The sequence below is a fragment of the Lepisma saccharinum genome, chromosome 14 (assembly GCF_977018435.1).
Source record: "Lepisma saccharinum chromosome 14, izLepSacc3.1, whole genome shotgun sequence".
NCBI classification, from domain to species: Eukaryota; Metazoa; Arthropoda; class Insecta; order Zygentoma; family Lepismatidae; genus Lepisma; species Lepisma saccharinum.
This window is the reverse complement of record NC_139242.1, coordinates 45,861,944-45,876,904: the sequence shown is the minus strand read 5'-3', so window position 1 is coordinate 45,876,904 and position 14,961 is coordinate 45,861,944. Positions and strand designations below refer to the sequence as shown.

The following is a 14,961-nucleotide window of genomic DNA, read 5'->3' as shown; positions in this document are numbered from 1 at the left end:
GTGTGTTTGCGACTCCAGTGAATAACATCCCAGAGTTACGAACCCACATGTGTGATACGATTGCAACAGTAACAGGGGACATGTTGGAGAGGACATGGCAAGAAGTTGAATACAAACTGGATATTTATTGTTCGTGCTACCAATGGTGCACATGTGGAGGTGTTTTAGTGTGTGGAAAATAAAATTTATGAGTTTTTCTTCAATTCTCTGAAATTTCATTGCTCGATCATTCATACTTTCTTTTCTACGATTAATTGAAATTAGGGAGATTTGAACGGAACACCCGGTACAAGTATATACGTAATTGTATCTGGGTTGAAACTCCTTATTATGTAGATGTCACACTTGTTTCAGGCACCTTTTCTAACCAGGAGTTCATTCATCTGTGTGTTGTAGATCTGTGAGAAATATAATGTATCTCGACAATTAAGAATTGAAGGAAACAATGTGTGCTGCAAGAAATGCCCGTGAAAACAGTCACTAAGGACGTTAAAAAAGGGCATTTTGACCCTTAAGGAACGGCCGATTGAATGATTTTTTAATTTTCTCTGCCTTTTGGGACGATTTCATGGGGGGTCGTAATCGGGCGTTTTTCGCCTCCGGAGCTTCCTTCATGGAGAACATTTATGTCAGTGAGTCAGTGGTGGGATTGGGGCTATATATATATTGGATATGTATTGGCTGTCTGTGGTATTGGTAAGATAGAGTAAATTCCATATTAACATGGAGATTATGACTATGTTTACTTTAGTTTCAATTTCACTGCATCTTTCACTTCACGATCCATATTTGAGGACCCACTGCTACAAAAGAATTACAGTTACTACTGGGCTTTGAGTGTATACCGATCGTTTGCCTGTTCGAGCAAAGAAACTGTCCATTCCCTAAGCCATCTAGTGCGAACCATTAGACGATCGAGCAAAAATGCCTTGATGCACCACTCTAATGTTAGAAATATGCACTTCACACCTTTCGAGAACATGAAAAATGAACATTACAGGATGTTCTTTCACATTTCGTGTTTTTGTCAAAAACAAAATATGCATGCCTCTAGTAATTCAATATTCTGATGTAATTCTTGAATATATTAAAGCAAAACTCTTGGTAAATTGATTCATATAATTGGAGTGGAATACTTGCACACTAATATTAATCAATATTTTGAACAATTTTTAATATTTACAACTTTCAATCATCAGTATCAGTGGGTATCGGTAAAAAAGTATAAGAGTATCAGCATCTGTATGATATTGGTTTAAAGTAGTTGGTGGGTGTGTAAATGTACATACACACACACCAAATAGTAATGTAGTGAAAAGTTGTCATGGAATGCCGAAGTCCCGGTTCAATCCCCGTTTAAGTACAAATTTTCAGATAACTTCTCAGCAAGTTAAAATGTATCTTTGTGTACCATATGCTATTTCACAGAGCTAGTTCAGTAACACTGTTTTTATCGCAATACCTGACATCTGTACATTTTTACTTCATTTTTTGTAGGTGGCTCTGAGACAGGACTGCAAAAGTTGCCATACACAAACGTATTCCATTATTTTGTGTTGGTGATGATATTAAATGGTGCTCACTAATATTGTTTCAGATGGCTACAGGAATGCAAGGAACTGTAGAAATGACATGTGTGCCACATTTGCTATTCGAAAGTCTTGTGATAACAATTATCATATATCTATGCTTTTTTTAAAGTCACATACTGCCTTATTCTGTGCATTTTTTGTATCATTCCAGTACCGTGTTATAGAATGCACATCACTAATCATGTAATCAGATCACTGCATGTTACAAGGGCATTCTAATGTGTATCATACAGCAGTTTCATGAAAAAAATATCACTATAGTCTTGCATATTTCATAAGCATATTTTTGAGTGTGCACGTACCGAGATGAACATGGAACAAAAAATGGCCATTTGGTATTGATTTATATTTTATGAATTTTTTTAGTTATGAGTTATTTACTTAAACTGAAAGTAAAATGTCGGGTAGCTCTTAAGTTACGTGTTTTAGTTACTATTGACTCAAGAATGTTTGCTATAATTGCAATTTTGATGTTGCATTTTTTATTTACCTGTATTTTTGTAAGACTTTATTTTAGAGGAGCACAGGTGAACAATAAGTTACTTGAGATTTTAGTCAGCCAGTTTGCTTTATTCATGGAGTGTAAGGTGTGAATTTTGTATGGAATGTATGATTATTATTAAAAAATACATTCTAACCGTGCACAAGAAATTCAACATTCTAACTGGTATTATTGAAGGTTAATCTGTTGGCAAGAGAAGGCATAACAACTTATGCTGTAGCTTGTATGTTAACTTTAGTAAGCACACAGGAAAAGTAAATGAAATAGACTGATGGCTGGTTACATCATTTGGGTAGAGCCGACTGCCAGAATGCACCATTTGTTGGACAGACATTTGGATAATTTCAAATATAGATAAAGTTATTTAATTGGTTGGATGTATCTTCAAGACTATTAATCTAATTCCCAGGTATGCATATGCTGAGATAGATTAAAATCGCAATGCTTTTTCTCTTAAGCTCTGTTGTATTTATTTTGCATGAATAATTATTTGTATATTACCCCATATCACATGTGCTTTTTCTGTTGCATGTGCACTGAATAAGTCTACCTGCCCATCTCTGTCTAGCTTCTAATACATTTTCTATGAAGCAGAGTTGTTCTTATAAGACAGATATTGTTTCTTGATGATCATCTTTGCGAGAAGACATAAGCAGTTAAATTTATATTGAAAACTTAGTTCAGGCCAAAGTGAGCATGATTTCAAAAGAGGCGTCTGTGAGAATATGGCTAATGATTTATTATATGCTTTATATGCATAATTTCATTGGAAATTCAAGCAAGTCTTATTTGCAATTTCAGCCCAGTGGTTTAATGTCTGGCTTTGATAAAAATTTAAGCTTTGTTACATTTTCACCAAACAAGGCATTCTGGAGGGTGGGCAAAAAGTTACGATTAGGTATTGACATAATGTTGTTATTGTGAAAGAAAATGTGGTATCAATGCAGAAAAGCATTGAACCGAACAAGATATACCCAAAAAAAGGTAACTGAAGTACTCTTGGTATGTTGACCACCATTCTTGGTGCATAGCTGGATTCACTGCCATATGCTCGCTCAGCTTGCTTGTCTCAGCATTTCAGGATGAAATTTTCGTGGAAATGAAAAAAGTTTTCTGTGATTTCTTCATACATTTAACCAGTTCATTCCTTTTCATGCACCCATATGCTAACAACGCGATATTCCTCAGTAGTGAATTGGGTTGTAAAACAATAGTCATCTCGGAAAAACTAAAGCAGGAAACCAAACACATGAGTAACTGACTGAAGCATTTGGATGGACCTATATCAGAAAACAGACAATTAATACACCACACAACGTATGTGAGGAGGATAAACATCCCTCTCAACCTACAACAACTTTTTTGGTCAATTTCGCTGTGAATAATGTTCTTGCACTTTATAAATATTTGTATTAGCATCTTTTCCATCATTTTAAACTTTTGTTTTTTCTATTTACATCACTGGCAGAACAGTGCTATTGGTTGACTTAACATGATTTAAGAGGTTCAAGTTAAAACTTACATGAAAGTAATATTAAATATATATATACACTTTACAATAATACACTTTTACAAAGAAAAAGTAAAAATTGATTAACAAGAAATTTGGAAAGGTAAACATGCAGCAGTATACACAATATCACATAATACTGAAAGATGGGATGAAAGAAAATAATTTAAATATCAGCTAACTTTTCTTGCCTCTTTATTTCTATGAAAGTGCAATTTGGCAACAAAGTTTATGCTACTTTTTACAAATCATCACACAAAAAATGTTTCTCTTAAAATCTGGCAAAATGTATTTGTTCAGATATTGATTTCTTAATATGTTTAGCTGCAGTGTTTGTGTGATCATTATTCTGTGTCCCATTCTCTTAAGGGAGCCATAATATTCAGTTACCACTTATGATCTGTGCAAGTTTGCATCCAGATGTGTACCACCACTCTAAACATAGAACTCTGAATTTTGTCCAACGTTTCTAGTCCAGTCAAGCCATATTTCCACTTGTAGTGAATATTTCTTGCATTAAATCTGATATGTAGTCCTTTTCTTGATGTGTTAACTTATATGTTCAAGGAAGAAGAAAGGTCTGTTGAATGTCTGCCTACTATTGTGTGTTAAGTCTGATATATTTTCATTTAGTTCGTAATTCGAAAATTACTATGGTGAATAGAATTCACGGTTCAATTTCTAATTGTTACAAATTTTTACATCTTTAAGCAACCTATATGTGTGGATGAGCCTTCTCGCTTTATCAATGGACAAATTACAAGTAGTTGTAAATGTGATAATTATTAATACTTTTTTTTAATTCTTCACATACATTTATTGTGTGGTACTGCAGTACAGTGAACATGTTTGAATTGAGTATTTGTCCATTGTTGGAGAAGTTTTCATGTGGAAGTGCCAAGTGATACCCAGCGTAGCCACTAGATGCTACACCACTCTGGTGCCATTCGAACGTGGCCATTGATATATCTTTGTTGCATATGTGGCTTTTTCCATACTATAGTGTGCAGTTTATGATGAACTGTCCCTTGCCACTTGCCATTATGGTGTGAATGTGTTGCCTGTCACCTGCCACTTGTAGCTTCCATGTGCAATTGGCATACCTACAGTATTGACCATATTATTGGACTCATTAGTTGAAAAAATGAACCACAGATTAACTCACTTTATGTAGAAAAATTTGACAGATTTAATGTTTTGTGATACACGTTGCATTCTTATACACACTGCAAGTACTGTCAGTATTTTGTGTGACCACCTTTGGCTCTTTTTGAGCCCATTTTAATCATTGTTTGTGTACAATTCCTTTTTACTCTTCTTTTTTTCTAAACTTCAAACCACGTGGTTTATGAAATTACGTGTTGCTCCGAAGATACAAATAAAGATCACCCTTACAACAACCAGAAGTAATATTATTTCCTTTGTTATAACCAAAAAATAGCATAACTAACATGGTAAACAATGTACATATTGTTCCAGGCATTTTTGCGAATATGCAAAGTATCATGCTGCCATCTATTTTTGGGACACAGTAAAAGAAAATTGTTGGAAACAATATTATATCAAAGCAGACAAACAGTATAATCCCATAAAAAGTTATAACAATCGTCAATTATATTTAGTTAGAACACTTTCAAAACAAGGGCCTCCCCGATGATGCAGTGGTAGCCTCGTCGCCTTGTAATCAAAGAGTCCCGGGTTTGATACCCGGTGGAATCACATAGTGGTTCAGATTCCACTGGAAACTGTAGCTCTAGTCCCGATTAGCCTTACTGTGCACAAAGTGGACTTAAAACACCAACTCAAACAAACAAACAAACTTTCAAAACGAGGAAATATGCTTCTTTTTTACAATGAGTCCAATAATATGACCAATATTGTAAGTTAAATTTCATGGATAGAATATGAGGATTCTAGTTAAGGCTTATGAAATTATTATATAATATTCAGGTCTTGTTCCAGTTTGGATTGTTTCTATGCAAAACATTGCAAAAATTAAAATTGCCTTCACTGTTTTGTACTTGGAGATTCACGATTTTAACTTATGTTAAATGTGTGGTGTATTTCCAACATGTATTATGTATTGACAAAGAAGCAAGCAAAGTGAAGACTCGTGTAACTGTTTAGTAATAATATATTATTTAACTATCATCTTCATGAGATGTAAAAAGTTTTTGGTTTATTCCATAATTAAGAAACGTATAAAATTAACATTTATTAACAGAGGTAAATTGAATGAGGAAACAAATGTAATTTTGAAATCCATCTAAGTAGAAATGGAATGTGTAGATATATCTTCCCATTTTTGCGAACATGGGTGTTCGTCCACTTGGTATTCCAAACTATGAATGTGTGGTGAGCTGTTTGAATATAATTATGTCAATTCTAGTCTGAAAAACTAAGAAGTGTGCTTATCAAACTCACACATTTTCATAAACCTGTCATTGTTATTTTTCTTGACAAATGTGAAAAATCATGTATACTGTATTTTAAAAAGTCAGCCCCTTGTCGCTATTGGTAACCGTGAAACCCCCACATCAATATGCCCAGTATTTCAATCATTAACGTGTTTACCATGTACTCTTCAAATATGTTCTAGGCATCTTAGTTGGAATGGAGAAACCATTTGGCAACATTGCAAGAAACCCATCCTTATCCCAGGGGAAAGTACAGTTGTGCGAACTGTGTGTATTGTTCGAGAGAAACATGTCTTCCATATGTCAGGCAAAGGTATATTCTACTACACTGTTTAGTGCCTTCTCTGTAATGGTTTTGCATGTAACTTTAGAAGGAAAATATGGTATATATTCATGTGTTCAGTTCTTTGTAAGTGATGCCACTCCTGGTGTGAAATGAAATGACCAGAATAGACAATGGCAAGTAATTTTATGTAGAGGTAGGCCTCCTCTTTGGCACAGTGGTAGCATCATCACCTCGTAATCAAGGGTCCTGGGTTCAATATCCGGTGGAGGCACATAGTGGTTCGGATCCCACTTTAAACTGTAGGTCCACCAGTCCCAATTAGCCTTTCTGTGCATAAAGTGGACTTAAAACAAATCAATCAAACAATTTTATGTAGAGGTATATTTGAGGGATGTATCATCAAAAACAGAGTAGTGACATTTTAACTGTAAAGATTAGAGAAACCAATTTGGGCTGTATGCGAGGATCTGTATGCACTTATTGAAATTGTTTTGAAATATGCATCTCTACATGGTCAAATGACACATTGAGTGTTTGTTTTAAATTCATTTTATGCACATAGTCATGCAACGTGGCCGTGCCGTCTAAGGCATCATGCTTTGGGCTCCGGCTGCAGGATGCATGCAGGCTTGAGTGTCCTGGGGGAGGCATAACTTTTCTCCTGAGATTTCGGCCAATGTATGGGACTGGTAGCCACCCACAATCATGATGAAATTGGGGAGCTACAAAGGAGTAGCGTAACCCAGTTGTGGAAACCTACAACGGCTGGGTATTCGTCGTACTGACCACATGTCATCCCATAACTGGTTGGATGATTGACCTCTGCTGAGGCATGTGAGTGTGAGGCTGGCAGTCGGTAGGTAGTGCTTGACTCTTTTGGGCTGCTGTGTCATGTGTTATCATTATTATTATGCACAGATAGGCTAATCAGGACTGGACCTACAGTTTAAAGTGGAATCCAAACCACTGTGCCTCCACCAGGTATCGAACACGGAGCCCCTTGATACAAAGCGATGATATTACCACTGCCATCAGGGAGAGGGAGGCCCAATAATATTTTGAGCATAGGGTTAAGCCTTTTCTCCATAACCATAGATAGTCTAGAATATATGGCATTCTCCTTGTATCTTGTTCATGGAAAAAGCTGCTATAATTTTATACAAAGTCTCACCATGCCAACACATGCATTGTTACTGGTTAATCTGTATTCATAAGTACTCTGAATCATTGATTAAATCAAATATAGAAGTTTTCTTATAATAGGTGTACAAAACCCAGATGTGACGACGCATGTAGTTGAAATGCTAATCCACTTATTTCCCGAAGTTTACAGACTTGTCATGTGTGATTTTGTGTCAATTCATTTTTGTAAAGTAAATTAAGTGCAGTTAAGCCTAGAGTAGGATGGAAAATACTAGGGCTAAGTTAAAGAATCTTCATCTGTCCTCATACATACTTCTGCTTTCTTGTCATAGTTGTTGCACTCTTTATTGCCATTAGGATTTGTTTCAATCACAAGCTGATGCACAGTTAATATTAATAATGTTTGTTTATGGTTTCTTCAAGCACAGACAGCATGACAATACTTGAATTTGACACCATAAAGAGCACATTGACTATTTTCTAGCATTGACCATCTTGGATATGATTCAAGAAGCTATGTAATATATAATCCAAGCACTTTCCTTACAACTTCATTGGGTGTGATGGTGTAAATGAGAACTTAGAAAATAATCAGTGTGATATTTATAAATATACAGTGAAATGTAACATTTTTAACATTTCACAATGATCACATGTGCATCTTCAGGGACTAGAAAGGTTACAGATGTGATCTTTGTGAAATATTTAAAAATAGTTTTGTAGTGCTGTTTTATTTGAAATGTTCCTTCAGAGGATATGACATCATGTACATTCAAGAACAGCAGTTGCAATATGAGAGGTGTGTCAAATTTTGACAAATTAGTTAGTAAAAATATGCTCTCCATTTTTGTTATGAAATTTTCTTTGTTTCTGGAAATATGTTTGTTAATCAATAACATATCAGTGGTGGCATTGTTGAAGTATGGGCATGAAAGTCAAGGTTTAATGAATGTCATTACATGTATTGTTATGAGTTGTGTATGTTAGTTTCATCACATACTGAAAATTGGGATGGACAAACTTGTGAAGTGTATGTTTGAAAACCTGTAAACGCCATTGTATTCTACAGTGAAATTCATGCAAGTTCAATGCACCATTCCTTCAGCGTGTCATTAACAGCATGCTGCTTTCACTACATGGCAGGTGGTGGCAATATGCATCTTAGAATGGACAATGATGTTGCAACTCATATACTTCAGTAGACGATGCTGCCATCGGAAAAGTTGCTAAACGAGGCTGAGGCAGGGACGGAGAAAAGTGATCCATTACCATTTTTCTTTGCCTCTATATCAGGTAACCCCATGCTGACCTTAAGAATGACATGAAGTATATCTGGTTTGTATCAAACTCAAATGAATTTCTCTGTAATCCCAGATCCTGTAATTCAATGTCTCGAATTTTCTAGCAAATTGCAAAATAATATTCAACAATTTAGTTATAGTCATTCAGTACAATGCATTTGAAATGAATTTACAGAGTTAATTGGGAAACATTTTTTTTTAAATTGTGGAATCCAATCCTAAAACATTGTTTAGAGGAAAATTAAATACAGATAGATATAAAGTACTTGTTAAAGAAACACTAGTACTGCAAACAATTACAGTTTTCTTGTGAAATAATTTATTTGGTCTGCATCAATGAGACAAGACTTGACAATGAGAGATTTATATTTCATAATGAAAGATTATATTTGAGTAATGCTGTTTATGTCAGGGCATTGGTTTAGAAGGAAAACATTCAGCAAATGTTTGACTAAATGATATATGCTTGGAGATTTCCTAAATAGTGCCATAATGCTGTGTAACTTTGTGTTGTGTGTGTATGAGGAAAAAGTTTTGTTATTTGCTTTTGTAAGCTAATGTGTATTTAGGCTTAAATCAAAAAGTTTGAGTGAGAGTATATGCAAATGGGTTCTCATGTGAAATGACTCCACAATCAAATTAAACTTTCCCAACAATGTGGAGGTATAAGATAGGCATATATTTCCAATGTATTATTTGCAACTGAAACTAAGTTGTAGCATGTGAATGATATTAGTCAATCTTTACGATCTATTGTAATTAAAGTGGTGGTGGCATGGTTAATATGGAACCACAAAATTCATAAGACTTCAAATGAAACTAAAATACATCGAGGATCCAGGAAAAATTAACTTGTATTTTGCATTATGTACTTTTGAATTGCTGTAAAGCCACAAAGAGCTTTATTTTATTGTGCCATATGCTAAACACGGTAGTAACATAAGAGGTTAATTGTGAAATGTATGCGAGAAGCAATCAGCATGTTGAAGTATAATCAGTCAGTTGTATTTTATGAAATCCTGTTGTTGCTTGATCATGAAAATAGCCTTTATCCTTTTTGTATACTTCAAATAGGTCCAAAGATTGTGGTTTGTCGATTAGGTTTCTTCTTGTCACATACTTTGGTTCAAATGTACAAATACTTAATCACAGATGGCACCAGTTTGATTTTTGGAAGAGTGAAGGGGATAATTTTCACGTAACACTTTGGCAATGTACTGTTCATTGTATTTGTGGATCTTTGCAGTGATTTCATTTACATTTTCTGAGCACCAGTTAGCATTGCCCTTCATGCTACCAGTACAGCAAACAGAAAGAAATCTAGAAGCATACTGCAGTAGTTCAGGTGATAAGTGCTGCACCTATAGGTAGGTGACCAGACATCAATCCTGTAATAGACAGAAAATTTCTTAATGTTGCAACATAAGAAATCATTCAAAAAATTGAAATAAGAATTTTAAATATGGAGAAACTAGTACTGCATCTCTCTTTTCCCAATTATGAATAAGAATTTTAATTAATAAGCCTGTCTATTTCTACCAGTGGCATCTTTTGTTCATTGTGTTTTGCTTAATTTTTCTAAGTTCGTGCATTGGAAGTACCACCTGCGAATATATTACAAAAATTACCATCTTTCATATCTGTACTTTCTATCTTTCCTAGGTATCAGTTTGAAGATGTTTCACTAATTAGATTGAACACACAAATATGGTTAAAAAATGTTCCTACATATAAAAATACAGTGAAAAAGAAAATATATTGATGTGTTGATGTGAATCTAGCATTATATCTTCCTAGGCTTTGTTTTAAAAATTTGCATCACTTGTAAACTTGTGAACACATTTCAGTATGCTCTCTCAAAAAGCACAGGATAGTTATTCATTTCTTGCACTTTCATTTTGTGTCTTTTGGCCTCTGCATTGAAAAGTCAATGTTAGATACGCTCATTTATGGTTTATATAACTGTAGTTGGACTGCAGAAAGCAATTATTCACATGGACATCACGACATCCTTACATTTCATTCAGCATCTATTCAGATTCACTTAAGGGTAATTTCGATGAATCTCACAATTTTTTACAAGGCAGGTGTATGAAATATATTAGAAATTTACCAGTAGATGAATTTGTGCACATTATATTTGCCTGGAAACCATTGCCTTACTCTTAAGAAAATTGAGGCTTAGTCAAAACTGTCGTGGTTGGTACAGTTTTCAAATAAAGGAAATAAATTATGAGGAAAAAAACTAGGTTTCCAACTGAATACATGCAATGAAGTAATAAGAAATATAAATTTTTATTCTCAAAGATCCAGTTGTGAATGCATCAGCCCGATGTTGCCACTATTGATGAATATTTAGTCAGCACACCCAACATGCTCCAGTTACCTCTACACATATTGGCTGGGTTTCTTCTGCTTTCCGTCATTATTATCATCATCGTTGTCATTATCTTCCTTTCTCTATTCAACTCCATATGCCTTAACAACGATACTCCATTTGTATCACCCGGGTTCGATATCTGGTGGAGGCACATAGTGGTTCATATTCCACTTTAAACTGTAGGTCCAGTCCCGATTAGCCTTACTGTGCACAAAGTGGACTTAAAACACCAACTCAAACCAAAAACAATTTTTATCAGAGAAGGTCAACATGCATATCAGCTTCTGATGTTTATTCCCCATTTTTTTCCTCATCAGTCTGTCATTCTTAATAGATTCTTTGTTTCTACACACAACTGTTCATTCATCCTGTCAATTTCATGTTACACTTTCATTAAGGATGGAACAATACTCTGACCAATACCTATGCTGATGTTTGAACATTGCAACAATTTGAATTTGTTCAGAATATTTATAAATATTATTACATAGGCATTCAATTGTAGTTACTCCACATCAGTTCACCAGAGTTCTACTTGAAAATATTATCTGGGAGGATTAAAAATTAAAATAGCTACTACCATTTAATTATAAAATCAATCAATTCTGTCATGACGAATTTTTGTGAATTCTGCAATATATCCAGACTTCAGAATTGATGATTAAATTCCAACTAACATTTTCTTATACTGATACGTCGACATCTGTATCACCTCAGTCCTAATTTTTGTTTGTTTGTTTGCTCACACTTAGTGTGTTACAGCTTTGTGTGCATGTGCATGCACGCTTGCACACACACATGCATTTGTAATTTATTATTATTTTTTTCCCCTTTAATCTCTTTATCTCCTCTTAAGAAAAAAGAAAGATTTTAAAAATGGTTATCTGATTGCATGTCTAGTAGTACGTCCACATTCCACACTTGAGTGGACTTTTTCTTTTTAAAAATTGTACCAATACACTTTATCCTGCACATTCATTATTTTTTAGAGCATCTCAGAAAAAAATGTTTATTATTCTTGATATAATGACTGTCCACCTTTATGCTTTTTTGACCCAATAGAATTTTACTAATGCCTGCGTTATTATATAAATGTCGTATATATGTTCATACAAGAAATAAGTGCCCTCATGTGCATGAACTATGCAGACAGAGCCGAGAGAGAGAGAGATCAGAATATGCCTCATAATCTTGCCTCGTGTGCATGTATGTATGTATGTATGGGTGTGTAAGGGAGATTTTTTCCCTATCTCATATCTTGCAAAACACTGATAGTACTCCATTAGTTTTTATCATTCATATTCCTGAAGAAACCTGTTGTTTTCGCATATTGTTTCACTTGTAATATTAGAGTTTGTAACATGTATAATAATTGTAAAAAGAAATACATATAATATATATATATGCTTAATAACCAAATAATTTATGCAGTTATGTGTAAACTGTACAGTTTGTTTTTACAAATTGAATATATTTTGCAAATTGTATGTGTAAGTTTATTAAAATTATGGCAATAAATAATTTTTACTACATTTCAGTAATAACATTTTGTTTTGTTATTTATGATTTGTAATCCATACCTAATGCACAACAAGGAATATGATGTGCACTTTATTTAATGAATGAGTACTAAAGATGTGCCCAGAGTCATGAAAACAAAAGTTTCTTGTTCACATCATGGTCTTCGGTGTCATCAGCAGTGACGGGCATGTTATGACCCCACACATCTTTGAAGAAGGTCTGAGAGTAAACCAAAATGTGTACCAAAACGTTGAGGCGACTGTAGTCAAGTCTTGGATTGAAGAAGTTGCCGCAGGAAGATTCTGCACTAGCACACACGGCCAGGAAAACTCAGGAGTGGCCTCCAAACTCACCTGACTGCAATCCTCTTGACTAGTGTGGTGCGCGGTTGAAATGAACACTAATAATACTGCCTGTAACAATAAAGTTGAGCTGAGGAAGAGAATCTGCCAGGTATTTCAGGTTGTTAAATTCACCTGTTCTTGTTTCCGGGGTCGTCTGGAGGCCGTGATTGAAGCTGAAGGTGGCTTCATTGAATAAGTTCGATCTATAAAGCATTACTTTACTTTTGTTTCTGGAATTTTCAATAAATGTTCAAAATTAGAACTTTTAGAGATGTTTTTCCTTCATGTCTTAACAATCTATAAAATCATTGAAAATATTAAGTACATAGAACTCCAAATCCCAGACATTTAGCCATCAATTTTCCAGACGGGAATATCTAGAAACATCTGAGGAATGTCTTGTCAGACATTGCTGAGCTTCCTTTTAAACAGGTGAAAACAATTGCAATCAAGGAAGAGACTACAGGTAACCGAGTGGGCATTGTTTAGTAAATTCGATTGGAATAAATGTCTGGGAGGATGGGGGTCAGTGGGCAGTCAGTTATGAGCATTGGAGGAAGAAAGGCAGAAGTACGATTTAGGCAAGGACGTGTTGGAGTGAGTCACGAGTCGGACTATTGTACAGTCATGAACGTAACCATTCTTCGTAGAACTTCAGCTACTATACAGAGACAGGTATACCTTTTCCATTAGCCATGCTGATCCAGTCTTTGGGAGTTTAAAACTCAAGTGTTGTATTTTGCCATTCATATGTGTGTAATTTTCACCTCTTGCACCTTACCATCAAGCTAGTCACGAAGAGCAAGTATGCTAATAGTCAGGATATGAATGAGCTACACCCAATAGTTTCAATCTCACATGCCGAAGGGTATGTTACGATGTATTTTCCATGTCAATTCTACTCGCACCCTGTAGAAATTAGGTGATCAAGAATTGGAAAATAGATCCTAACTTTAATATCCTCTTCACATGTAGCTCTTTTGCTTTCTTCACATGCTGGAAACGAAATGAGCTATAGTTGTCATGTTCATTGGTTCCCCAGGCGGCTGCCTTTGGAATCGTACCCTGCCCACCCCTCTTCTAATGAGCTAGGACCTCCTTAGCAAGACCACCCCAACAAAGCTCCAGCAACGCGTTGTTGCCATGCTTTAAGAGGGTGGTGGAGGGAAGTCGACGTGCTGCACTCAAAGCAAGTGACATAAATAAATAAATCGACACAGATAATAAATTATGGTGTTTCATTATTTCTGTGACCCGAAAATACATCATAATAATCATCCGATTCGTCCAATCTTGCATAGCATTTTATAACGTTTAATAAGATAATTTAATGTGGACAAAGTCTCGTCCAAGTAAATGAGTTTGCAACCTTCTGAACGCAGCTCCTGTAGTCTCCGTAGATACTGGTATCTCCAAGCAACAATTCTCGCCGATTCCATTATTACATTCTTTTTCCTTAAGCGACCAAACCGAAAACCAAGTTTTTTTATTAGTTCCCGAAGCGTTGTTTCTTCATAAGGGAAGTCCGACACACTTTTTAAAATTTTCAATAGTTCACTCACTGTCGGTAACTGTCCTTTACTATAGAACTTGTAAATCTCGTGTCTAATGAAATCATAAGTAAACTTGTATAAGGGGGATTGTTTTTGTTGGATTGGGGGTTTTGCTTACTTTATATTACGTTACTTTAAAGTTGGTTTTACAAAAGGTTAACTTTAAATATATAATATATCAAAAACATCAAAAACAAAAGAGAACCACGCTTTACGCGGCCACATGCAGACCCTATTCCACGTGTGGTGTTCCGTATAGTAACAGATATCCCCTGAGATATCTGTTAAGCAACAGACGAACTTTAGCCTAACTTTAATAATCGGTAACTAGAGGAGGGCTTAATAGGCTTATGATTCACTAAAATGATAGAAGGTCAGACACCTTTAAACGACATATTTATTCATTGAAAAG

At 35.0% G+C, this 14,961-nt stretch overlaps 1 protein-coding gene across 1 annotated transcript in view; it reads left to right on the top strand.

The window, feature by feature from the left end:
• Positions 1 to 12,653, top strand: part of oxt (Xylosyltransferase oxt) — a 59,337-nt gene extending 46,684 nt beyond the window's left edge. The window contains exon 16 of the mRNA XM_083135516.1: positions 1,498 to 12,653. Coding sequence (XP_082991642.1) covers positions 1,498 to 1,507 — 10 coding nt within the window. The 3' untranslated portion in view covers positions 1,508 to 12,653. The remainder of the gene's footprint in view (positions 1 to 1,497) is intronic.
• The last annotated feature ends 2,308 nt before the right edge of the window (positions 12,654 to 14,961 follow it).